We start from the raw sequence: 24,661 nt of genomic DNA on the forward strand, positions 1-24,661 counted from the left end.
GCCTGTAGCTTTAGAGATACCTTCAGGCGTTGGGGGAAGGTCCAGGCTGCCTAAAAGCTACATTTTGAGCAGCAGTGTCTTATATATGACATCACTGGTCCTTCCTTGAGGCTTAATTAAGAAAGAAGGGAATCATCTTTTTGACCCCAGAATAAACCTTCTTTCTTCTCCAACCTCACAGGACGTCACTAAAATGTTGGCCTGTGGCTCATCCTAGTGAACCAAGGCAATGAGTTATGTTTCCTGAAGTATCCCAAAGAAAACAGAACACGCTGTGATTCCAAATGTTCTTTTTATACGAGAGCTCTATTCTTATCTTTATCAGCAGATACAAATATGGGCGGGGGTCTGAAGTTCAGCCTCTCCATTCCACATGTCACTGAGAGGCACGACAGAAACTTGAGCCATCGTCTGTCTGTCTGAAAAGATACACACTTATTTCGGGGGAGGGGGAGGGAGGGACACTGGAAATGACACCATTTTTGGAGGGTGGAATCATATGTTCGGTCTCGTTTATTACCAAGAGAAGTCCAGTACCAGTAAAAATGACACAAAAAAGTACTTGGTTAAATGAAAGAGAGATCTGGAGTCTGGTCTTAACAGCTGATAAGCACATGGGGTGTGCAGTAAGAAACGAGCCCGAGGACCCGATTCTAACGGTGACCTAGGGCAATTCCACATAGTCTCGCTCGTCTCCGAGTTCTTGTCCTGGCCTCATGCCCTCTTATCCTTTCTCACACGATCCATACATGGAGTCTCCCAGGTACCTTATTTCCCAGTTCTACACATCACCGGGGAGTCGGGAAGGACCTGTCTCCTACCCAGTTCACAACCCAGTTGGCCAACAGTTCAGATGGTCCTCAGACGACTAACCAGAAGTCCCAGGCACATCAGGAATACATTCTCTCCTCTCCCTCAAGTGACAGTCTTCATTCCTCACAAGCAAACAAAATGCTTCCCTGTGCTCAAACCTGTTTGCACTCACTGAGAGGTCAGTAAAGTCCCTTTTCTCTCTGCCTTGTTGGGCGTCAATTCTCCTTTGGGGTTTCAATGCTCAGTCTAGAGTACCTTGCTGTAGAAAAACCCAGACTCTGGATCCTCCCCCTGGAACTTCCCAGGGTAGCTGTCAGCCCTTCAAACTTTTTCTTCAGTAGAAGCCAGAGAGGGGACCAGGGAAAGGGGAGGAGAGGGAGCAGAGGTCAAGTGGAAAGGCATCTGGGTGGGGGGGGACTGTGCCGCCTCATTCTGACGAGGACCCCTAGAGGACCTGTCCGCTGCGGGCTGATGATGGAGACATGTGCACATACGAGCTTCCCAGATTCAGGAGCTGCTCGTGGGGAACAGCCTGGACCCACCATCTGCTGAAACCAAATGGAAGAATAAAACATCTCTTTGTAGTTCACATTTCCAAAGTGAAGTTTAAAAAACTGCCCAGCAATGAAAGGAAACGAGAAGTTGGTCCCACTTCAGGCTTGTTTGTGAGTACTGATTGTTGGGAAATTAGTACATGGAAAAAAGAAAATAAAAATAGAATTACTTTATTAATTTTAGAAATCAGTAATTCCAAAGGGTGCCTTCGCCATGGCTCATGTGGTCAGCAACACACTGACTTTCCTCCACTCTCTGGGAAACTTGTGATGCGTGCTTCCCCCTTCCCCCGAACCCTTGGAAAAGGGAAGAACAACTTTGGTGGATAATGTTGTTGGGATTTTAGGCTTGTAGGAAGTAAAGCTTAATTCTGCAATCTGGAAAAGAAGAGGAAGCAAAATGCAAATAGCCAAAGAGCCTCTTTTATATCATCTCTGTGTGGTAGCAGGGGAGGGACAGAGAAGACCTAAGCAGGTTTGTGGGGGAGGCTACAAGGGATAGAAGATACATGTGTGCTCTGCTGGGGTATAGGACGTATCAGCTGAATGTCCCCACTGCCAAGTTCAGTCAAAACCCAGCTGATGTGTTTTCCCGTCATCTCAGTAAAAGCCTGGATTGGCTGATTGGCAACAATCTACTGCCGCTGTTGCTTGAAGGCTCTGGGGCCTGAGGCAGCAAAAAAAGAAAAGAGAAAGAAAGAAAGAAAGAAAGAAAGAAAGAAAGAAAGAAAGAAAGAAAGAAAGAAAGAAAGAAAGAAAGAAAGAAAGAAAGAAAGAAAGAAAGAAAGAAAGAAAGAAAGAAAGAAAGAAAGAAAGAAAGAAAGAAAGAAAGAAAGAAAGAAAGAAAGAAAGGAAGGAAGGAAGGAAGGAAGGAAGGAAGGAAGGAAGGAAGGAAGGAAGGAAGGAAGGAAGGAAGGAAGGAAGGAAGGAAGGAAGGAAGGAAGGAAGGAAGGAAGGAAGGAAGGAAGGAAGGAAGGAAGGAAGGAAGGAAGGAAGGAAGGAAGGAAGGAAGGAAAGAAAAGAAAAGAAAAGAAAAGAAAAAAAAGTACCGTGGACCCCTCACAGCGCAGGTGGATGCTTCAGCCTCGGTCACGCCCCCGCAGGTGCGGGAGTAGCAAATAGGTTCTTCCTCTGGGCAGTCGCGGTTCATCTTTTAGTGTGAGCGGGATCTGAAAAAGAGAGAACCAGCCGCTCAGTGACCGAAATGAAGAGTGTGCAAGGTTTTATTAACAGCAACGTCTGGTTTAGTTAGCACTACTGAAGACTAAAGAAGTTGTGGCCAAATAAATGTTCACCTTGAACTTGAAGACTTTTCATTTTAACCACTTGGTTGGAAATCTAACACATTCCTGTTCTGCTGCTTTTTTCTGTGCTTTTCTTAGTTCCTCCCTTCCTCTCTCCTTTTGCTTTTTACCTGGATAAGAACATTTTATCCCTTTTGCTTCTTAAATATAAAATGCTGAATATGTTAAGCTTTTCTAGAAATGTAAGGTCAGCATTATTAGCGTTCGGTGTTGAACTACAGGGAAAACTGTTTCATGTACGCTTCTGAGTTGTGTCAGTCTTTGCTGAATGCTGGATTGTAGGAACCCACTCTGCCTTGGACCGCTGTCCCCACCCTGACCATACAGACCTACATCCCACCACCCAGTTTACAAGGACATTACTCTCACCGTGCATCCCCTGTGAAGCCCTCCCACTGCCTTCCTGTTTCCACGATGCTGAATTCTGTGTTTATCTTTCCCTTGTTTGGTTTTTTAAAACAGGTTTATTTATTACATACACTCCTAACCATAAAAATTGTGTTGTTTTCACAATTTTGTGGTTCAATCTGACAGTGCTGCCGTAACTATTATTATACGTGATCTCAGCACACAGCTGGGAAAATGTCTTCAGTTGTATACTTAGGAGTGTAACTGCTGGGTCCTGGATGCTTCCATCTTCAATCCTCTCAAAATAATGCCCTATTACATTCCAAAGTGGTTTGTACCAATTCCCCCTTCCAACCCCCAGAGCAGCTTCTCTACCTCCCCTACATGTGGAGAAGGGGGATTGCTGGAGTGTAAAATATTTGCTAGTCCAGTGGGCACACAATGTGTACCACTACTGCGGTTTTAATGAGCATTGTCCCAGCTAGGAATGAGGTTGAGCCTCTTTCCAAGTATCTATTGTGCATACATGTTTTTTTCTTCCGTGAAATGCCTGGACATGGCTTTTGCTTATTTTCTTATTGAGGTTACTGTTTATTGATTTAAAACACTAAAACAGCTCTATTGAGATATAAGCCACACAGCATACAATCAATTTAATGGGTATAACCCAGTGGCTTATAGTATATTCAGAGTTATGCCTCCACTACCACAATCAATTCTAGAACATTTTCATTGCAAGGAGATGAAACCTACACTTATTAGCCATTGCCCTTGCTCATCTTGTCCCCTGGCCCTAGGCAACCACTAATCTGTTTTCTGTTCTATAGGTTTGCCTCTTCTAGACATTTCATATGAGTGGAATCATGCAATATGTGGTCTTTTGTGTCTGGCTTCTTTCACTTGGCATAATGTTTTTAAGGGTCATCTGTGTTAAAGCATGGAGCAGTTCTGTCTGCCTTTTTATGGCTGAATAATACTCCAGTGTGTGTGTATTTTATTTATCCATTCATCCCTTGATGGCCATTGGGGTTGTTTCTGCCTCCTGGATATTAGCAGTCATGGTGCTATAAACAATCATGTACAAGGTTTTTGTCTGGACATATGTTTTCATTTCTGCTGGGTCATACATATGGTAACCCTAAGCTTAAAGGTTTAAGAAACTGCTAACCTTGTTTCCAAAGCAATTGTACCATTGCTAAAAAAATATACAACTTGCAAACTTTTTTATTTTATTATTTTTTAAGTTTAGTCACTCTCCCCATTCTCTATCTTGGATAGTTTTATTTTTCTCTAGAACACTCACCATTGTGTAACATACTATCTGTGTTTCTTAGGTGGTTTGTTGTCTGTATCTCCAGTTAAGGTTTTGGGGCTGCTTTATTCACTGCTCTGTGCTATGTGCCTGGTGTAGCTGCTCAGTAAGTATTTGCTGAGTGAATCAATCTTTCACTTTAACTGGAACATTAAGTCCACTCACATTTTTGTAATTACAAATACTATTATTTATTTCTACTGTCTTAAGTTGGGTTCTTCTTTAAAGATTTATTTATATTAGAGTGGCAGAGGGAGAGAATCTTCAAGCAACTCCCTGCTGAGCATGGAGTCCAATGTGGGGCTCGATCTCAGGACTCCTGAGATTATGACCTGGGCTGAAATCGAAGGTTGGGTGTTTAACCGACTGAGCCACCCACGCCCCGTCTTAAGTTGTGCTTTCTATTCGTCCATACTCATGTGTTTTCTTTTCCTCCTTCAAGTTTTATAATTTCCATTCTTTTAGTAGTAACTCTATTTATTTTGCATTCGTATATACTGACTACGGAAAGCTGAAATGAATGATCATCTTTACCTTTTTGCTTTACAAGGTCAAGTTAGACTACTTAACTCTGATCATACCTCTGTCTTGCTTAACACAATACTGGTGTTGGATATTTTCATCCCCTTCTTTTTTGAACTTCACAAGAACATGATTACTTTATTGATTATTACGCTTTTATTTGCTCATGTTTTTCTACATTCTTTGCTCGTAAGTCAGTTTTGGCATCTCAGACCTTTCTCTGGTATCATCTTCCTCTGTTTGAAGTCTATTCTTTAGAATCTTTCCTTTTGTGAAGGTTTACCGATGCCAAATTTGTCTGGGTTTTACATGATGGAAATTTCATCCTCATTCATTAAAGATATTTTTGCTTATAATACATTTCTGGTGGGGTACTTATTTTTTCTCACCAATGGCAATCTCACACCATAGTTTGGCTCCACTACTGCTGTCGAAGGGCACGCTGTTATCAAGCTGGCATTCCTTTGGAAAGCCTTCCTTGGCCGTTAGGGACTTAAATTTCACATCTTTTGTCTTTAGTATTCTAAAGTATGGTGTGTCTAGATGTGGATTTCTTATGAGTCACTATAGCCAGTTGTATCTTCCATTAGTTTTTGGAATATTTTTAGCTATTATCCCTTCAAATATTGTCACTGTCTCTTTTTAAATTTTTCTTTCCAGAACTCCAATTGTCTAAATATCTATCAAGTCCTCTCATTTGGCTTTTCATCACTTTTTCTTTCTGTTCCGCAGATCATGTAATTTCTTTAAATATATCTCTGAGCTCATTAAATATCTTTAACCTCTAACCTGCAGTTAAGCCCACTCATGGATTTGAAAACTGTAATTACTGTATCTTTGCAATTCTGAAGTACTACAGAGTTCTTTCTCAAATCTGCTTAGTCATAACTTTTATCTTTTGATTTTACTCATACTTTTACACCCTCAATTTATCTAAACACATGAGAAATTTTATTTTTCATTGTCTGGTAATTTCAGTATCTCAGTCTTTGTGGGTCTAATATTGTTGTTATTTGTTACTTTGCTGACTTTTGCTTATGGTGCAATGATTCCTTATTTGTTTTGTGGTTTTAAACTGCGATCTCACAGTTCTTAGACCTTTACCTGTAAGAATTATTTGGGATTTGAGTTGAAGGAAGATTCTTCCAGAAAAAAATATGCATTTGCAAAGTATATGTGCCTGGGGCCGCTATTAGCTTTGGATCACCTCAGATTAAATTCTCCATTTGAAGTTTTTCAGGGTACCTAGGGAATATGAATTCATGCCCAACCTTACACAAGGGCTAGTTTGTGGTTATAAGTCATCAGCGGACAGCCCCCTACTCCATCTCACTCAGCACCCAGGCTCCAGATAGGCAATTTTCTTTCAGTGCCTGAGGGAGAAGAGGTAAAGTGGGAAGGGAAGGTTTACTTCTGGTTGACCTTTACATGGGGAATACGGCCCTTTGGGGTCCTATCTTCATGTGACGGGTCTTCAATTAGATGCTCTGCCTGTCGTCCATGACACCTGCCATAATCCTGGTCCAGAGCTGCTTGGGTCTCCACTCCTGCCTGCTGATAACCCCAGGGCAGGAACAATACACAGGACAACAATGATACTGTGTTTCCCTGCTCACTGCCTCCATGGCCATGATCACAGCTTGGCTCTTTCTTGGTAGGATTTTGAAAAACCAGTCATTGAAGTTGTCCATCTTCTTCTTTGCTTTGATGTCCTGACCTGGAAATTCTCTCTCTCTCTCTCTTTTTTTGAAATGCCTATGGTTCGTACTATCTATACACTCACTTGGTGCTTAACAAATAAATGAGGCTGCATCTTCTTAGGTTAGTTTTAAAGTCAACCAGCCCATAGACATAAATTATTATCAATTACCCTTAAAAACCTTGAAGCCCTTGTAAAAGACACTGTACTGGTTTGGCCACTATTGGAGTCCAACAAACCCAATCTGTCCTCCAGCCCACTGTTCTTCCAGTAGTATCACAGTAAGCAACCAGATTGTGCTACTGTAACACAGCAAATAAAAATACTTTAAACACTATGGCCAACATCTGCCAGGTGAGTGATGAGGAGAAGCAGTTAGGCATGCAGAACTGCTAAGGGAAAAGATCATGCTCGTGCTCACTTTGAGCAGTATGTCCCCTGAAGGGGTGGTTGACAGACTTTCCCGAACCACCCAAATTATTGTTTCTTACACCTTTCTTGGGGGTTGGGGGGCTCTGTCTTGCTCCTGTCCTGTGGATACACTCTTTTAAGTGCAGGGACAGCGTCTTACACAACTTCACATGACCTGAGCCAGCTCCTAGCATTTTGCCACGTACTTATTTATACGGGGGCTGCTTGGAAAACACTGGGTCAATGATGGGGACAACGGTCAACAGCAGTGTACCCTATGGGCAGCCAAGGATTGCCAACTAACAATGCAAACTTGGCTTCTGCAAACACCAAAGCCTCGTGTGAAAAGCAGCAATCCGTGCTCCAGACCAGCGCTCCTACCACTCATCGGCTGCGTGGAGAAAAGGGAAGCACATTTTCAATAAGGTCATCTGACTCACGGCTTTTCCAAACAAGAAAAAAATCAGAGGATGCATCATGACTTCCACGCCACTAAAGAAGGCCAGACCTCAAACAACACGAATGTGTCCCTGCAGTTATTTTTCTCCGTCCCAGGTCTGAAGCGAACAGGAGAAATAAAATTAAAAACTTAATTTTTAAAATGACTTAAATGCAAAGGCTTTCTACATTGTGCCTCATAGATGGGCCCCTAAGGCCGTTCCAATGGGTTAGAGTGGCCCTGATGGTACCTTCTGGCAATGTTCTGGTTTGATAAGAGAGCGAATGAATCACTTTATTTATATCCTGAGTGACATTAGGAGAAAGGGACAGCTGGGGCGTGAGGGCCAAGCTGCTGGCCCCTCACCTTCCCGGGGCACAGCTCCAGTATGTAGGAATGAACAACACAGGCATAAGAGCATCAGATCCATTTCCTGAAACCCTGCCTGGTGACACAGAGGCGCCGGGCACAGCTGCAAGGGGCTCGTTCAGAGCAAAGGCAGCCCCGGAGGCGCTCTGAAGCCAGCCCCAGGGGAGAAGGGAGCGAGCTGGCGGACCACAGCAGTACCCCGAGCGCTCAGGCCTCCCCGAAATCCTTCTTTATGTCTAGCGAAACATATGGGCACTTGGTTGGACTCTCAGATGCTAAATGCAACCTGAGTCAAGGGTCCGTCTATGGGGGAGAATTTCTGCTTGCAAGTAAGTGTAGAAGAGTTTTAATAAGATGCTATTTTAAGGAATTTGACTGTAAGGAACTGAACTCATATATGCAAGAAGCTGAATTCTTCTAAGAAAAATGGTCCCTAACTCATTTCTGAAAGTATATTTAACTCCTATAAACCTGTAAAAACCATGTCCCCTCACTCCGGTTCATTTTCTTACTTCAACAAAGCAGTCAAATGGGCAGGACAGAATGATATCGCGGAACAGAGAAACCTGTCTGGACAACTTTTCAATGTTACTCAGTGAAAAATGTTTCTTTTTGTAACTCCATTTTGATAGTTAAGGGGAGACCATTTAACATGTTTGCAGGGCTGTGAGTTTTTTGCATGAAAATGTTTAGTAGCTTCGCTTTAATGAAAATTTAAAAATTGCAAGGCTGATCTGAATCAAACTTCTTGACGTCTAATTCCATGATCTTTATACATCTATCTAGTTTTGAAATAATCCACTTAAGCATATCTGGGATATTAATATATATGTTTACATATATTATTTTTTTAAAGACTTTATTTATTTGACAGAGATCACAGTAGGCAGAGAGGCAGGCAGAGAGAGAGGGGGAAGCAGGCTCCCTGCTGAGCAGAGAGCGTGATGCGGGGCTCGATCCCAGGACTCCGAGATCATGACTGAGCCGAAGGCAGAGGCTTAACCCACTGAGCCACCCAGGCGCCCTTATATATATTATGTTTATATATAAAATGTTTCTATATAATGCACATGTACGTATATATAAAAATATATATAAAATCTGGATTTATAAAACAAATCACTAAATCATTAAAAGGAAAGTGATTTACAAAAAGTTTATTTACTTCAAAAAAAGATTTAATTTCTTTATAGAAAGTTCTCATAATGAAAAATGGTAGAGTAACCCAAGGTTATGTGCTGAAGTCTGATTTCTGCTATTTATTGGCCTTCTAATCTTTGGGACTTACAATTATGATTATTGCTTTCTGAGCATAGGACAAATACATGTTCGGTCTACAAAAATCTTTGGTGGGGTGTACAAAGAGATTTTTTTATGTAGGTTTGAGTTCAAAAGAACTGATATATAGGAGGATTTTGTCTATTCTAGAACCTTAATTTCTAGCCTGATACAAATTCAGTCTCATTCCTCCCACAGCAGATACAGCATTCATTCAAAAAAGATGCCAGGGGACGCCTGGGTGGCTCAGTTGGTTGGACGACTGCCTTCCGCTCAGGTCATGATCCTGGAGTCCCGGGATCGAGTCCCGCATCGGGCTCCCAGCTCCACGGGGAGTCTGCTTCTCCCTCTGACCTTCTCCTCGCTCATGCTCTCTCTCTCACTGTCTCTCTCTCAAATAAATAAATAAAATCTTAAAAAAAATGCTGGATATTAGTAATTCTTTGCCTAAAGATCAGCAGAAGAGCAGACTTTCAAGTACTTGAGGAAGGTAAATGGAAGGACCCTAGACCACTGACTTTCAAACTTATTTTTAGTGAAAAATACATGTTATATGAATACATACATAAATATCTTTTTGACCTAAACAGAAATCTCACAAAACAATTCTTACTTTTATCACAGATGGACCCTCAATCTTTTTCTCTCTGTTCTATTCTGTTCCATTGCAGGAGGGGTGGGAGGGAAGGGGAAGAAATGGTTATGATCAGTGGCATGCTAGTGAAGGTTTAACAACTGGTTCTCTGTGGTAAAACGAACAAAGGTCCCAGCTTTGTGGTGTTGGCAGATTCCAACCACAGCCAAATTCAAGTAACCAACATGAGGAAGTTACCGAGTGTTCACAGCATTGGGAAGACACATGTACCACTGGCTCTGGTGAGCCTGGTCATGACCCATTAACTGATTTGATGATCCTCTGTTTGCTTATGACCCCATCATTCACAAATTACTGTTCTTGAGTCTAGAGATTCAAACTCCTTAGTATTTCAGAGGAACTTGAGAGGGGCCAGTAGAAATTGTTTCCGGGAGTATTAAGGGAAAGCGCCCATGCTAGGGATGACAAGATGCCAGGGCACTAGTTTGAGGGGAAACTACTCTGATACCCACTTGGCATCATCTGTCTTCAGCTTCCACCAAACTGATCATCTTGGGAAAACGAGAGGTACCAAACTTAAGGAAAACCTCAATCTCCCTGAGATTCAGTTTATTTCTTGTAATATGGGAATTACAACTTGTGTACTTCACCAGATTAAGGGCTAAATAAATAATCCACATGCGGGTGTTCTGAAAATTATAAGGGACTCTTCAGGAAGGTATTCACACAAAAATGATTCAATTTAACAAAATTTTAATTGCAGGTAATTAGATAATGTCATCTGCGCTCATCAATCATCCCCATCCTCTGGACTCTTCCTCCCCTCTGTGGGTCTCTGAGATTCTGAAATAACCAGTGCCTCTCAAGTCTGCCTCCTTGGATGGTTCCACTGTCGCCTCTTTCTTTTCTGTACTTGGCTGCCTTTTCTTTTTTTTTTTTTTTAAACATTCTTTCCCTCAGAGAATTTATCCACTTACAGCTAAACTCTGGATCTGGCTTGATCTATCTAAAATCTGGATCTAAACTCTTCCCGTGCCCTGGTTTTGAGAAGATTTTTCTAGGTTGAATGTTCAGCCACCATGTCAAATTTGACTTTTAAAATACTCAGTGTTATCTGTCCCATCCAATACTCGGTGCTCTACTTCTGTCAATGGCACTTGTACTAGCCCAGTTACCAATGTTTAATTTAAATAACTTACAACCTCTTCACCCATGAGCATGGCTACCTTTCAACCATTAGCATGGCTATTATAAAAATAAAAAAAGAAGTGTTGGCGAGGGTGTGGAGAAAGGGAACCCTTGGGCACCGTTGGTAGGCGTGTAAAATGGTGCAGCTGTATGGAAAACAATATGGCGGGTCTCCACAAAATTCAACATAGAATTACTACACGACTCAGCAACTCTACTTCTGGACATATATCTAGAAGAACTGAAAGCAGACTTGACCAGGCATTTCTGCACCTGTGTTCACAGCAGCATTACTCACAAAACTCAAAAGGTGGAAGCAAATCAACTATCCACTGACAGATGAATTCATAAATAAAACGTGGTACATACATACAATAGGCTATTCAGCCTTCCAGGAAGGAAATTCTGACACATGCCACAACATGGCTGAACCTTGAAGACATTATGCTAAGTGAGATAAGCCAGTCACGGAAAGACAAATGCTGCATGATTCCACTTATATGTGATATTCAGAATAGTCAAATTCATAGAGACAGAAAAGAGAACAGGGGTTTCCGGGAGGTGGGGGAGAGGAGAATGGGGAGGGTTTTAGTTTTGTAAAAAAAAAGTTCTAGAGATGGATGGTGGTGATGGTTGCACAAAAATATGGATGTATTTAATCCACTGAATGGTACATTTAAAAATGGTTAAAGTGGTAAATCCTGTTAAGTGCCTTTTGCCACAATTAAAGAAGACAGTCAATCAAAGAAGCTAGTCCGTAGATATTGCCCTATCATTTACTCTGCTGTAGGTACCATATGAACTATTTATCACACACATTGTCTTATTTAACCCCATATTTGCACAGTTGCAAGAAAGCTCTGGGCTAAAAGTAGGGGAAATCTGTCTTTATCTGTCTTTGTCTCCTAATATCCCTCCCCATCTGCCTGCCAGCTCCCCACTTGCTCTATTCCGACCTGGTGATTATGGCCAGACTACGAATGCCAGGACCATAAGCATTTTTTAAAAAAATTCCAGTATAGTTAGCACACAGTGTTATATGAGTTTATACAATACAGTGATTCAGTGATTTCATACATTTTCCCGTGCTCTTCAGGCCAAGTGCACTACTTAATCCCCTTCCTCTACTTCACCCATTCCTGCCCCCCAACCTCCCCTCTGGTAATCTTCAGTTTGTTCTCTATAGTTCAGAGAGTCTCGCAGCCTCTTGATCACAAAAGCTGGCAGGTGATCCAGACCTGTCCAAGGTCCCCATCCCCCCGGAGCCACAGCAACTGCCACAAGAGTTGGTCACATCATCCAAGCCAAGCCAAGCCAATCACAGCCCTTCCTCCGGATTTCTATATCCTAACATAAAAAGAGAAATACTGTTTGTACTCTGTGGTCATGGAACTGGAAAGAATAAGGCTGAAGCTGCTTCAACTCTACCCTCCACTGATTGGCTCCAAGGAAGAAAAGTCATGAAGAAGGAAGAGGGAGGTTTACAGAGCTGTGAAAAGAAATGGAAAGAGATGAAGATGGAGAGAAGGAACATGAGGCAGAGAGAGAGACAGAGCATAGGAAAGATCTCATGATGCTTAGCTGGAGTCACCCTAATTCTCTCTACTCAAGTGAGCCCACTTGAGTAGGTACACCTTCTCCTTATGTGTCTGAAAGATTTATCGCTGTAACGGAGTCTGGGTGGCCGCAGTGGAGGCTCCCTGGTCAGTACTGTTAGAATGAAGGTGAAGTTCGGAACGTGACTAAAATCAGAAGCGCGGAGACAGGAAACATGAACAGAAGAGAGAAACTCAAGGGCGAAACTGACCAGTGCACCCCTCAGAAGAAGGGTCCCTCCGGTCTTTGCTGAAGTAAAGTGCCGATCAAGCATTGGACAGAAAATCTATCTTGGAACCGTGTCCTCTCCATCTTCTAAAAAGTCCCAGAGGAAGAAATAGACAAGTCGCAGCTGAAAAGGAGACCGGAAGAAACATCCTCATGCGACGGCTGTGGTGATGAGGGGAAGCAACTCCACGTAAAGCCCCGGCACTCGGGGCGGAGCAGGTGCCCCACGGCTAGCAGCCCCTGCTGTCAGGAGTTTTCAAACTGCGATGACAAGAGGGGAGAACTGGAAAGCTCAGGCGCCCGCGTGAGAGGACACAGCGTGAGTTCAAAGGCTTTATGTGGGAACTAAAATTTCCTCTCTTCAATGCCTTTCTCTTTAAAAACTGTTTCTGTTTGTGTTATATTAAAAGTAATTCATGCACCTTCTATATACTAATAATGAAGCAGGACAAAAGGAAATCGAGAAAACAATCCCATTTATAATTGCACCAAAAATAAGATACTTAGGAATAAACTTAACCAAAGCGACAGAAGACCTATACTCTGAAAACTTTAAAACATGAATGAAAGAAACGGAAGACGACACAAAGAAATGGAAAGACAGTCCATGCTCACGGACTGGAAGAGCCAGTATTGTAAAAACATCCATTCTACCCAAAGCAACCTATACACTTAATGCATCCCTATCAAAATACCAACCGCATTTTTCACAGAACTAGAACAAATAATTATAAAATTTGTATGGAACCACAAAAGACCCTGAATGGCCAAAGTAATCTTGAAAAAGAACAAGACTGGAAGTAATCAATTCTAGATCTCAAGATATACTACAAAGGGGTAGGACTCAAAATAGTATGGCGTTGGCACATAACCAGACACATAGATCAATGGAACAGAATACGAAACCCAGAAATAAACCCATGATTATATGGTTACTTCATCTATGACAAAAGAGGCAAGAATATGCCTGGGGAAAAAAAGCCAATCTCTTCAACCAATGGTGTTGGAAAAACTGGACAGCTACATGCAAAAGAATGAAACTGGACCACTTTCTCACACCATACACAAAAAGAAACTCAAAATGGATTAAAGACCTAAATGCGAGACCTGGAGCCATAAAAATCCTAGAAGCAAGCACAGGCGGTAATGTCTCTGACATCGGCTGTAGCAGCATTCTTCTTGATGGCAAGAGAAACAAAAGCAAAAATGAACTACTGGGACGACCTCAAAATAAAAAGCTTCTGCACAGCAGAGGAAACAATCAAAACAAGAAGACAACTGCGAGAAATTTGCAAATGACGTATACAGTGAGCGGTTAATATCCAAAAGACATAAAGAACTTATGTAACGCAATATGAAGAAACCTAAAGAATCCAATTAAAGGGGCGCCTGGGTGGCTCAGTGGGTTAAGCCGCTGCCTTTGGCTCGGGTCATGATCTCAGGGTCCTGGGATCGAGTCCCGCATCGGGCTCTCTGCTCAGCGGGGAGCCTGCTCCTCCTCTCTCTCTCTGCCTGCCTCTCTGCCTACTTGTGATCTCTCTCTGTCAAACAAATAAATAAAATCTTTAGAAAAAAAAACAACTACAATGACCCATACCCTTGACACAAATAATACATTGTATGTTAATAAAATAAACAAAACAAACACAAACACCACAATGACCTCATACCTGTCAGAATGGCTAAAATAAAAAACAGAAGAAAAAGCAGGTGTTGGCAAGGATGTGGAGAAAAAGGAACCGCCGTGCATGGTAGGTGGGGATGCAAACTGGTGCAGTCCCCGTGGAAGACAGCATGGAGGGTCCTCAAAAATTAAAACCAGAAATACCATATGATCCAGTCATTCCACTACTGGGTATTTACCCAAAGAAAACAAAAACACTAATTTGAAAAGATACATGCACTCCTGCATTTGCTGCAATATTTACCATAGCCAAAATATGGTAGCGACCCAAGTGTCCACTGACAGATGAATGGATAAAGATGTGGTGCAAACACACACACACACACACACACACACACACACACACACACACACATGCACACGAATATTACTTAGCCATAAAGAGGGAAGAAATCTTGCCATTTGCAACAATGTGGATGAATCTAGAGGGCATAATGCTAAGTGAAATAAGTCAGAGATACAAATACTATATGATTTCACTCATCTGTGGATTTAAGAAACAAAACAAATGAATAAAGAAAAAAAAGAGACAAACAAAAAAAAACCTTAAATACTTTAATACTCTTAAATACAGAGAACAAACTGGGGAAATTCTCAGAAGGGAGGTAGGAGGGGGGATGGTTGAAACAGGGAAGGGGAGTAAGAGCACACTTTTGATGATGAGCAGAGTAATGTATAGAACTTTTGAACCATTATACTGTACTCCTGAAACTAATATAACACCGTATGTTCACTATATTGGAATTAAAAAATTCTATGAATGACTGAAAAATAAAGGCATTTTTAAATAGCTTCTAACTACGAAAAAATAGTAATCCATGCACAAAATTAAAAAAAAATCAAATAATACAAGAGGTATAGGGTTAAAAGTGTCTTCTACCTCAGACTCATTCCCAGTGTGTATGTGTGCGTGTGTATGTCCTTTTCAGAGCAGCCTATGCATATACAAATGTATATTCCTGCTCCCCTTTTTATACAAATGGGAACATAATCTTCAGTGGGCTTCTTGGGTATCTTTTATTTAACAATGTATCTCAGAAAGTGTTCCATACCAACATAAACAACTATTTAAGGGGGAACTCTTTAGATTAGCCATAGAATCACTATTCAAATCTAAAGGGACCTTTCTAGGGAGGGTCATCTTGTGAGATCCCTGTACTGTCCTGCTCTAGTTCCACAGCTTTGTGTAAGGAAAACTGAAAGAGACCCAGAATTGGTCTGTCATCTCATTATCGTGCAACCAGGAGATAACAGGAAACAGCTTCTTCCTCTCTTAAAACAAAGGGTCACCCAAAGGGGAGTTCTGATGAAGCAGGAGCCAAATTATTGAAGCTTAGTACTCAGAGGGGTTATTATAAGTGATAGCTTTTAGAATGTTCTGGAAGGTAAAGGGACAGTTTAACCTCACGATAGCATCATTGAAGACGTCAAAAGGAGGGCTGTTGGTGAAAAGAAATCTGACTGTTCTTGGGAATAATGACAACTTTGCCACATAGACTGATTGTTAGAAAAACACTAGACAATCAAGCTGACGATGCCACTAATTTTAGAGCCTAAAGCTATTGGAATTCCAGCATACTGAGCGAGGAATCAGATGTCAGCTTGCAATCATGACAGAGCAGATGTCCTTTGGATCCTTTGAACTAAAGCTTGGGGTTCAACTATCACCCATCCTCCTCTTGTAGAGTTCTTCCTACTGGCTCTCAAAAGGCCCCTGCATATGTCTGTTAGATTGTGTTTGCCTCCAAACTAATCCATAGAGCCCATTAATCATTTTTCATTCCTCCTTGGATTTTCTACTATGTACCCCCTCTCTGGGTATTATGGCTCCCCGCATGCCCCCCTCTAACCCGCTATCCCTTATCCCTCCTTTTTGTCTATTAACCATAAAAGAGAGAGTTGTTTCTCAACTCTTTACGACCTATGTTCTATCATCCAAGATTTTGTTCAGATTTACTTTCTGTACCTTGTCTTATAAAAGCTGTTTCTTCTCACTTTTCCTACAGAAGATTATATTATGGTTTGCTATGCTTTTTTTATGACTCATGCTACCTTCCCTCCTCTTTCCCTCTCATTCCCCTGCATACCCCCTTGGTATATACAGCCCTGGGTGAGCATCACTGTATTAGACACAGACAAGATTCACTGGACCACTTCTCTACAATCTCGTTCACAAAATCATCTTTTTTTCCACCCCTAGAAAACCTTGTCCTAAAGGTCAAAATTTTATTTTCCAGATCAGAACAATCTTAGCTTCACAGAATGATGAAGAACCTATAGGCCATACTACACCTCTATCAGCCAGGGTGCCATGTATTTGATGATGTTGAATCTACACATGTAAAATATGCCAGTTTGCCCATCTGCTGACTTCTAATTTCTACTTTGTTAAAAACAAATCTAAACTAGTGTGGTGGTGCAGCCTTAAAGATGGCCTCCAGTGACTTCCACTTCCTGGTATCCATGCCCTCTGACATCCCCTCTGAGTAGGGACTGACTGGACTTACTGACTCACTTCTGACAAAGAGAATATAGCTGAAGTACGGGGTATCCCTTCCAAGACCAAGTTATAAAAAGATTGTGGCTTCTGTGTGGGTGCTTTCTCACTTTCTCATGGATTGCTTGCCCAGGGAAGGCAGCGGCCATGTTGTAAGGCAGTTATATTAGTGTGGTAGGGCTGCCACAAGCAAATACCACACACGGGTGGCTTAAACAACAGAAATTTACTTTCTCATCGTTCAGTTGGAAGATCAAGGTGTCAGCTGGTTTGGCTCCTTCTGAGGTCTTCCTCCTTGGTTTACAGATGGCCGTCTTTTCCCTGTGTCCTCAGAGTCTTTCACCGTGTGGGCGCCTCCCTGGTATGTTTTATGTTCCTCTTCCTATAAGGACACCAGTCGGGTTGGATTAGGGCCCATCCTCTCAACGTAGTCACCATTTCAAAGGCCCTATGTCCAAATACAGTCACATTCTGAGGTAATGGGGGTTAAGACTCAACATATGAATTTGGGAGTCACATTTCAGACCATAACAGCATGAAGAGGCCCAAGTGGAAAGAGGCCTGCCAACAACGATGTGAGTGAACTGGAGGTAGATTTCCCAGATGAACCTTCAGATGAGCTCCTAGCTCCCAGCCAACAGCTTGCTTACAACCTCATCAAGAGACCTTGAGCCAGAGGTATGCAGTTAAGCTAGGATGCCTGAGCCATAAAAAGTGTGATATAACAAATGTTTTTTGTTTTAAGCCATAAGTTTGGGGGTAAAATGTGTTATGCATTTTACAATGTACTAGATGACTACTAACCACCAATGACCTCACACACCAACAAAGAAAAACCTGTATTAACTAGACTACCTGGGCAAAGAATATTGTAGCTACTTGAATTTATAGTTAATTGGGATTAAGGTCAAATTTTTCTTTGCTTCAAACCTTGCTGCAAATGAATCAGTTGTAAATTTTTTTATTTTTATTTTTTTGCCAAAAATAAGTCTTTGACGACTAGAGGTCAAGACTGCTCTAGGTGTCACCTGATAGTGAAAAACATCAATGCTGCAACATTTGCACATGCAATATGCCATCTAGTTTTCACAGCAACCCCATGAAGAAGACATGAAAACTATCCGAAGTCAGGAGCCAGGCAAAATTCAGGCATTCAAGACGCATCTCTAAATGAATGCTATTTCCATTTTATAGACAGTGAAACTGAGCCTAGGGAAGTTAACTAATTGTTTCAGATCACAGTTACTAAGTAGCAGGTATGGTAACAGAACCTGAGTCCAGAATTTTTCCTACTGTATTGTGTCACCTTATATATTTGCTGTTTGCTGCTTTCTTCCTTCAAATGATAATGAAAACATTTAAAAAAACAAAAACAATCAATCTGTTGTCAATAGAGACTTTCCCCCCAATGGTTCTATAGGAGCCCTGGCCAATTATCTCTAATGAGTTCTGATGCCTTTGGTAATAGTATTGATACTAATTATTCAATAGAACCTCTAGAAAATCAATTTCATCGCATATCTACATCACAGCAATCTTTGAAGTTTTCTGCCCCACCCTCTCTGCTACTCCTCCCCAGCCAAAATGGTCACGTTTCTATTTTTATAGGAAAGGATATTTGTGAATTATTTTTTTTTTCTAGTAAAAATTCAACGTGAATGATTTCCCTAATCTGTTGACTAGGCCTTTAAAAAGTGATGTCCCAGGAGCCTGTGAAAGTAAATCAGAAGGAAGGAGATCTCACTGCCTTTTAGAATTGGAAGGGTCTGGCCCATAGTGCTGACAGATGGGGAGGTGGGATTAAGCCCTCGCATCCTGGTAGTGGTTTTAGGACCCAGAAAATTCATGAATGATCAAAAACTGCCAACTGACTGGTACAGAAGATGTAGAAAATACATTTCATTTGTTCGACAGCCTTATCTGATGGTGCTAGGCTACCTTGGCTACAACCAGCTAGCTGACTGGAAGCTCCGTGTCTCTATCATTTGTCTACCTCCTACAGTATAGCTAGAGAGATGTTTTGTTTTTTCCTTTTCTCAGACTAAAAGAGTGTTTGAAAGCATCTTGTCCAATTCCCTCATTTTTAGGGGGGAGCTAATACACAAAGAGATGGTGTGCCCACACTTGGGAAAATATATATAAATCCTGCATTTTAGTGTCTCAACAACACTGGGACTTGCAAAGATTATACCAAATCAGAATTATCCAGGTTGCAAAGTACATGGATTATTTCATATTAAGTCTTCATCATTTAATCTGTACAAACATCTTTTTATTTTATTTGTGTATTCATTTGAAATGAAAATATTTGAGACTCTAAGTCTGAACTTTCCTTTTTGTGGATTGTACAAATAGAAATGTGATTATGGCATAGATTTTTTTTTATTTTAAAGATTAAAAATCTTTAAAATCTATTCACTTGAGAGAGACAGAGAAAGCACAAGCAGGGGGAGAGGCAGAAGCAGACTCCTCACTGAGGTAGGAGCCTGATGTAGGGCTTGATCCCAGGACTTCAAGATCATGACCCAAGCTGAAGGCAGATGTTTAACCAACTGAGCCACCCAGGCACCCCTAGCATAGGTGGTTTTAAAAGGTGAAATTTTCTTCTTCTACAATTTGTTAATAGGTTTATAGTATTTTTTTTTCCAGTTATCTACTTTTTTTATTTTAAATTTTTTATTTTTATAAACATATATTTTTATCCCCAGGGGTACAGGTCTGTGAATCACCAGGTTTACACACTTCACAGCACTCACCAAAGCAGATACCCTCCCCAATGTCCATAATCCCACCCCCTTCTCCCAACCCCCCTCCCCACAGCAACCCTCAGTTTGTTTTGTGAGATTAAGAGTCACTTATGCTTTGTCTCCCTCCCAATCCCATCTTGTTTCATTGATTCTTCTTCTACCCACTTAAGCCCCCATGTTGCATCACCACTTCCTCATATCAGGGAGATCATATGATAGTTGTCTTTCTCTGCTTGACTTACTTCGCTAAGCATGATACGCTCTAGTTCCATCCATGTTGTCGCAAATGGCAAGATTTCATTTCCTTTGATGGCTGCATAGTATTCCATTGTGTATATATACCAAATCTTCTTGATCTATTCATCTGTTGATGGACATCTAGGTTCTTTCCATAGTTTGGCTATTGTGGACATTGCTGCTATAAACATTCAGGTGCACGTGCCCCTTTGGATCACTACGTTTGTATCTTTAGGGTAAATACCCAGTAGTGCAATTGCTGGATCATAGGGCAGTTCTATTTTCAACATTTTGAGGAACCTCCATGCTGTTTTCCAGAGTGGCTGCACCAGCTTGCATTCCCACCAACAGTGTAGGAGAGTTCCCCTTTCTCCGCATCCTCGCCAGCATCTGTCATTTCCTGACTTGTTGATTTTAGCCATTCTGACTGGTGTGAGGTGATATCTCATTGTGGTTTTGATTTGTATTTCCCTGATGCCGAGTGATATGGAGCACTTTTTCATGTGTCTGTTGGCCGTCTGGATGTCTTCTTTGCAGAAATGTCTGTTCATGTCCTCTGCCCATTTCTTGATTGAATTATTTGTTCTTTGGGTGTTGAGTTTGCTAAGTTCTTTATAGATTTTGGACACTAGTCCTTTATCTGATATGTCATTTGCAAATATCTTCTCCCATTCTGTCAGTTGTCTTTTGATTTTGTTAACTGTTTCCTTTGCTGTGCAAAAGCTTTTGATCTTGATGAAATCCCAATAGTTCATTTTTGCCCTTGCTTCCCTTGCCTTTGGCGATGTTCCTAGGAAGATGTTGCTGTGGCTGAGGTCGAAGAGGTTGCTGCCTGTGTTCTCCTCAAGGATTTTGATGGATTCCTTTTGCACATTGAGGTCCTTTATCCATTTTGAGTCTATTTTCGTGTGTGGTGTAAGGAAATGGTCCAATTTCATTTTTCTGCATGTGGCTGTCCAATTTTCCCAACACCATTTATTGAAGAGGCTGTCTTTTTTCCATTGGACATTCTTTCCTGCTTTGTCGAAGATTAGTTGACCATAGAGTTGAGGGTCTATTTCTGGGCTCTCTATTCTGTTCAATTGATCTATGTGTCTGTTTTTGTGCCAGTACCATGCTGTCTTGATGATGACAGCTTTGTAATAGAGTTTTTTTAAATGTGGTATTGGATCATCTCCAAAATTGCCTCTTCTGTTTCCAGATGGTAGACCCCGGACACAGGAGGATTCAAAACTAATTTTAATATTAAACATACCTATTACGAGTGTCTGACTCAGTTAAGAAAAGTTATCTATTTAAAAAATAATCATCTTGGTAAGACTGATGATTCACAGACCTGTACCCCTGAAACAAATAATATATATGTTAATAAAAAAATAATCATCTTGGGGCACCTGGATGGCACAATCAGTTAAGCAAAACTAGGTTTTGGTTTGGGTCGTGATCTCTGAGTCATGGGACCGAGCCCTGCGCTGGACTCCGCAGTCAGTGAAAAGTCTGCTTACGGTTCTCTCTCTCTCCACACTGCATGTGCTCCCTAAAATAAATAAATCTTTAAAAAAAAAAAAAGCCATTTTAACACATTTCAGAATGCACTGTATTTTTTTTTTTTTTAATTTGACAGACAGAGATCACAAGTAGGTAGAGGGGCAGGCAGAGAGAGAGAGAAGGGGAAGCAGGCTCCTCGCTGAGCAGAGAGCCTGAATGTGGGACTCGATCCCAGGACCCTGAGATCATGACCCGAGCCGAAGGCAGAGGCTTTAACCCACTGAGCCACCCAGGTGCTCCAGAATGCACTGTATTTTAATGAGTCACCAGAGCTCTCTTCTCAGTGGGTCAAACAAGGTTACTCATGGTGATGAGGCCATCAGTGATCATTTTCCATCAACATTAGGAAAACAGCTGTGAGTTATGATGGGTGTAGAAAACAAAAGCTAGTCTCATTTTCTCATCATCCCGCACCACTCTGTTCAGTCAGTCAGGACTTAACTTCCCTGCCTGGACTGCTAATGGCTTACTGGCCAAGGAGAACATTGGTTTTTAACTGGAAGTGGTATCAGGGGTGGTGAGGCTATCAAAATTCACTGTTTAAAAACACATGCTTCTACTCTCTACCACTGGTAAACGGGATTTGGGGCCTCACAAGGGATTCTGAAAGGCGTACTTTCGGTAAAAGGTGTTTTTTATACATTTCCACAATGATGGGTCACTGGAGACGAATCTGATGCCATTGGGGCGCTCTAGACACAACACGATAGCACAAGCTCACCAATGAACAGAAACCTACTGAGTATCTGTCTATTACTGTTTTCTCCTGGGACTCAAGATGCTGCTTTACAGAAATAAATTTTAGTTAAAAGATGATTGATTTTATGTTTTTCTTTTTGATGAGGGCTGAATGATTGGGATGAATGAAAAGCAGGTGTAAGCAAACAACTATATTCCGAAAATGGTCAATTCATAAGATATGGGCCCATTCACCCTAGTTTGTTACTGAGTCAACTCTAGAAGATGTCTGTATACATGTATACATTTCTGTATCTTTTTTAACAATTAGTAAGTAGTGGATTTAACATTTTTAGCTTATCAAAGATAGGTATTTGATTATATGTTTGTTCCCCTCCCCAAATAAATTTCTGGGTGAAGGAATACAGCTCCTGAACACCAGGGAAAAGTTCACAGCAAAAATGGCATGGAATTAAGGTTTCCTCTGAGAAGTCCAATGGGCAGAAAGTATAGAAATAGTTACTAAAAAAATCCCATAATTTACAGGATATACACACTTGATCTTAACACTGTCCAGAGACAGACTTGGCAAGTGACATCAATTCCTGATCCCCCCGGGCGTTTATAAATCTAGTGGAAGAGGCCAACAAGTCAAATAAAATATTTTAGCAAATTCTATGACAGAGGGAGGCAAAGGATGCTACAGGAGTTGATGGTAAGAGATGGAAGTGGGCACGGTGGTCAGTGAAAAGTTCTGGAAATGATGACAAGATCTGGAGGTGGAAGCAGGGGCCAGAGTCAGCCAAAAAGAGACCCGATTTCCCTGAATGAAGAAACAGTGCCTACAACAGTACGGGAGTTTGAGACAATGTGGCAAGTGGCCTAGAAAGACTGGAATGTCAAGGTTCCTGCTGGGGGAGTGGTAGAAAATACACAGTACAGAAGAGAGAAGACCATGAAGGCCTTTGGTTACCCACTGCACTTAGAAGGGAGCTTTTGAAGACTTTTAGTGGGGGCAAGTGCTCATAATTTAACTGTTGTTAACAGATCACTTGACGAGCAGCGTGGAGGACAACGCAGGATGAGCCCGAGGGTGAAGATACCCATGTGGAAAACATGGTAGTAATTCAAACAAAAGTGTTACATGTCTGAACTGAGCTGGAACTATGGTCAGCTGACTACAGTTTGTCTTTGACTTTGACTCTGTCTTTGTCTTGGACTCCGGAATCCTGTCTTTGGGACTGTCCCATAGTTTGCAGCTGACTCTGGACCGAGGCAGTGGCAATGAGGGAGACCGGACACAAGATCTGAGAGGTTTAAGGTGAGAAATAGAATAAGTGATAACGAACAGGATATGTGGGGTGAGGAGACCAGCTAGAAAGATTCTTAAGGTTTCTGGTTTCACCTTTGATGAAGGTGAGCAGGGAGGGACAGCAGGAGAGGTGTGTCTGAGAAGATGGTGAGTTGAGCTTGGGATGTGTTGGGTTTGAGAGGACTGTGAGACACTTAGGAGAGATGTCTACAGGCAGCCGAGACATACAGATCCCGAGAGGAGTCTGGGCTGGGGCAGGGCTGCGGCATACAAGTTTTTTTGGTCTCTAATCCAGGACCCCCAGAACTGTGAAGTGCATAACCAATCTGAGAAGTCATAGGTGACAGCCCTGGCAGAAGGTACAGGTCTGAAATTAGTGCAGCTCAAATATAGATGTCAGCTGGAACTATGGGACAGTACCAAAGACAGGATTCCAGAGAATGAAAATTCACAAGCAAGCAAAGGATGAAAAGCTTTACAAAAGAGAGTAAGGTGAGAAAGGAAAAAGTCAACATTACCAAAAACTCAGTATCAGTAAAGACTGACACTTTAAATATGTGGGTGGTATTTCCCTGAACTGAGTGATAAAGTAAACCATTCTTCTTCTTTTTTTTTTTTTTTTTTTTTTTTAAAGATTTTATTTATTTATCAGAGAGAGAGAGCACAGGCAGACAGAATGGCAGGCAGAGGCAGAGGGAGAAGCAGGCTCCCCGCTGAGCAAGGAGCCCGATGTGGGACCCGATCCCAGGACGCTGGGATCATGACCTGAGCCGAAGGCAGCTGCCCAACCAACTGAGCCACCCAGGCGTCCCTAAACCATTCTTCTTATTCCTTATAAGATATATTATTAGCCATACTTATTTTTTTCTAACTAAGGCTAGGATTGTCTGGCTAAAATTGCTCTTAGCCAGAACTTAATTTCAGTCTCAATATTCAGCCTCAATATTTCTATCAGCGACTGCTACTTTTCAAGGTACTAAAAGTACGTCTTTGCCTGATCCTATTTTCACATTCTTTTCCCCTCCTAAACCTCCCATGCGACCCCTGATCCAGTTGTTTCTTGAGTTTTCTTTCATGTTTTACTTCTTTTACTGCTGTGAGTCCCTGTTCTCTCTGCATTTTCTCAGTAGATATTTAATTAATATTTCTCAAAATATAAATTTGTAATCATTCTTTGTCTCACTCTATAAAATCTGGAATTCCATTTTTCCTAGTATATATGCTTTAGTTTCTGAATTCAGAGTAGGGATCTTGTGATTTATTCAGTTATTCCTTATGAGAACCTAATAGTAGAAAATTCCT

The 24,661-nt window shown here is 41.5% G+C and overlaps 1 protein-coding gene across 12 annotated transcripts in view; it reads right to left on the minus strand.

Moving 5' to 3' along the window:
• Positions 1 to 273: 273 nt before the first annotated feature.
• Positions 274 to 24,661, minus strand: part of TTLL5 (tubulin tyrosine ligase like 5) — a 283,373-nt gene continuing 258,985 nt past the window's right edge. For 7 of the 12 annotated variants that reach the window (XR_004286139.1, XR_004286135.1, XR_004286136.1 and 4 more), the window contains 2 exons: positions 2,417 to 2,536; positions 274 to 1,358 (listed from right to left, as the gene is read on the minus strand). Coding sequence is in view for 1 of the 12 variants with exons in the window: in XM_032344877.1 (XP_032200768.1) it covers positions 24,439 to 24,441 (3 nt within the window). In the remaining 11 variants the exon portion in view is untranslated. The other 5 variants (XR_004286140.1, XR_004286138.1, XR_004286141.1 and 2 more) reach the window with 4 other exon arrangements.

Source organism: Mustela erminea, chromosome 5, assembly GCF_009829155.1.
Source record: "Mustela erminea isolate mMusErm1 chromosome 5, mMusErm1.Pri, whole genome shotgun sequence".
Classification (NCBI taxonomy): Eukaryota; Metazoa; Chordata; class Mammalia; order Carnivora; family Mustelidae; genus Mustela; species Mustela erminea.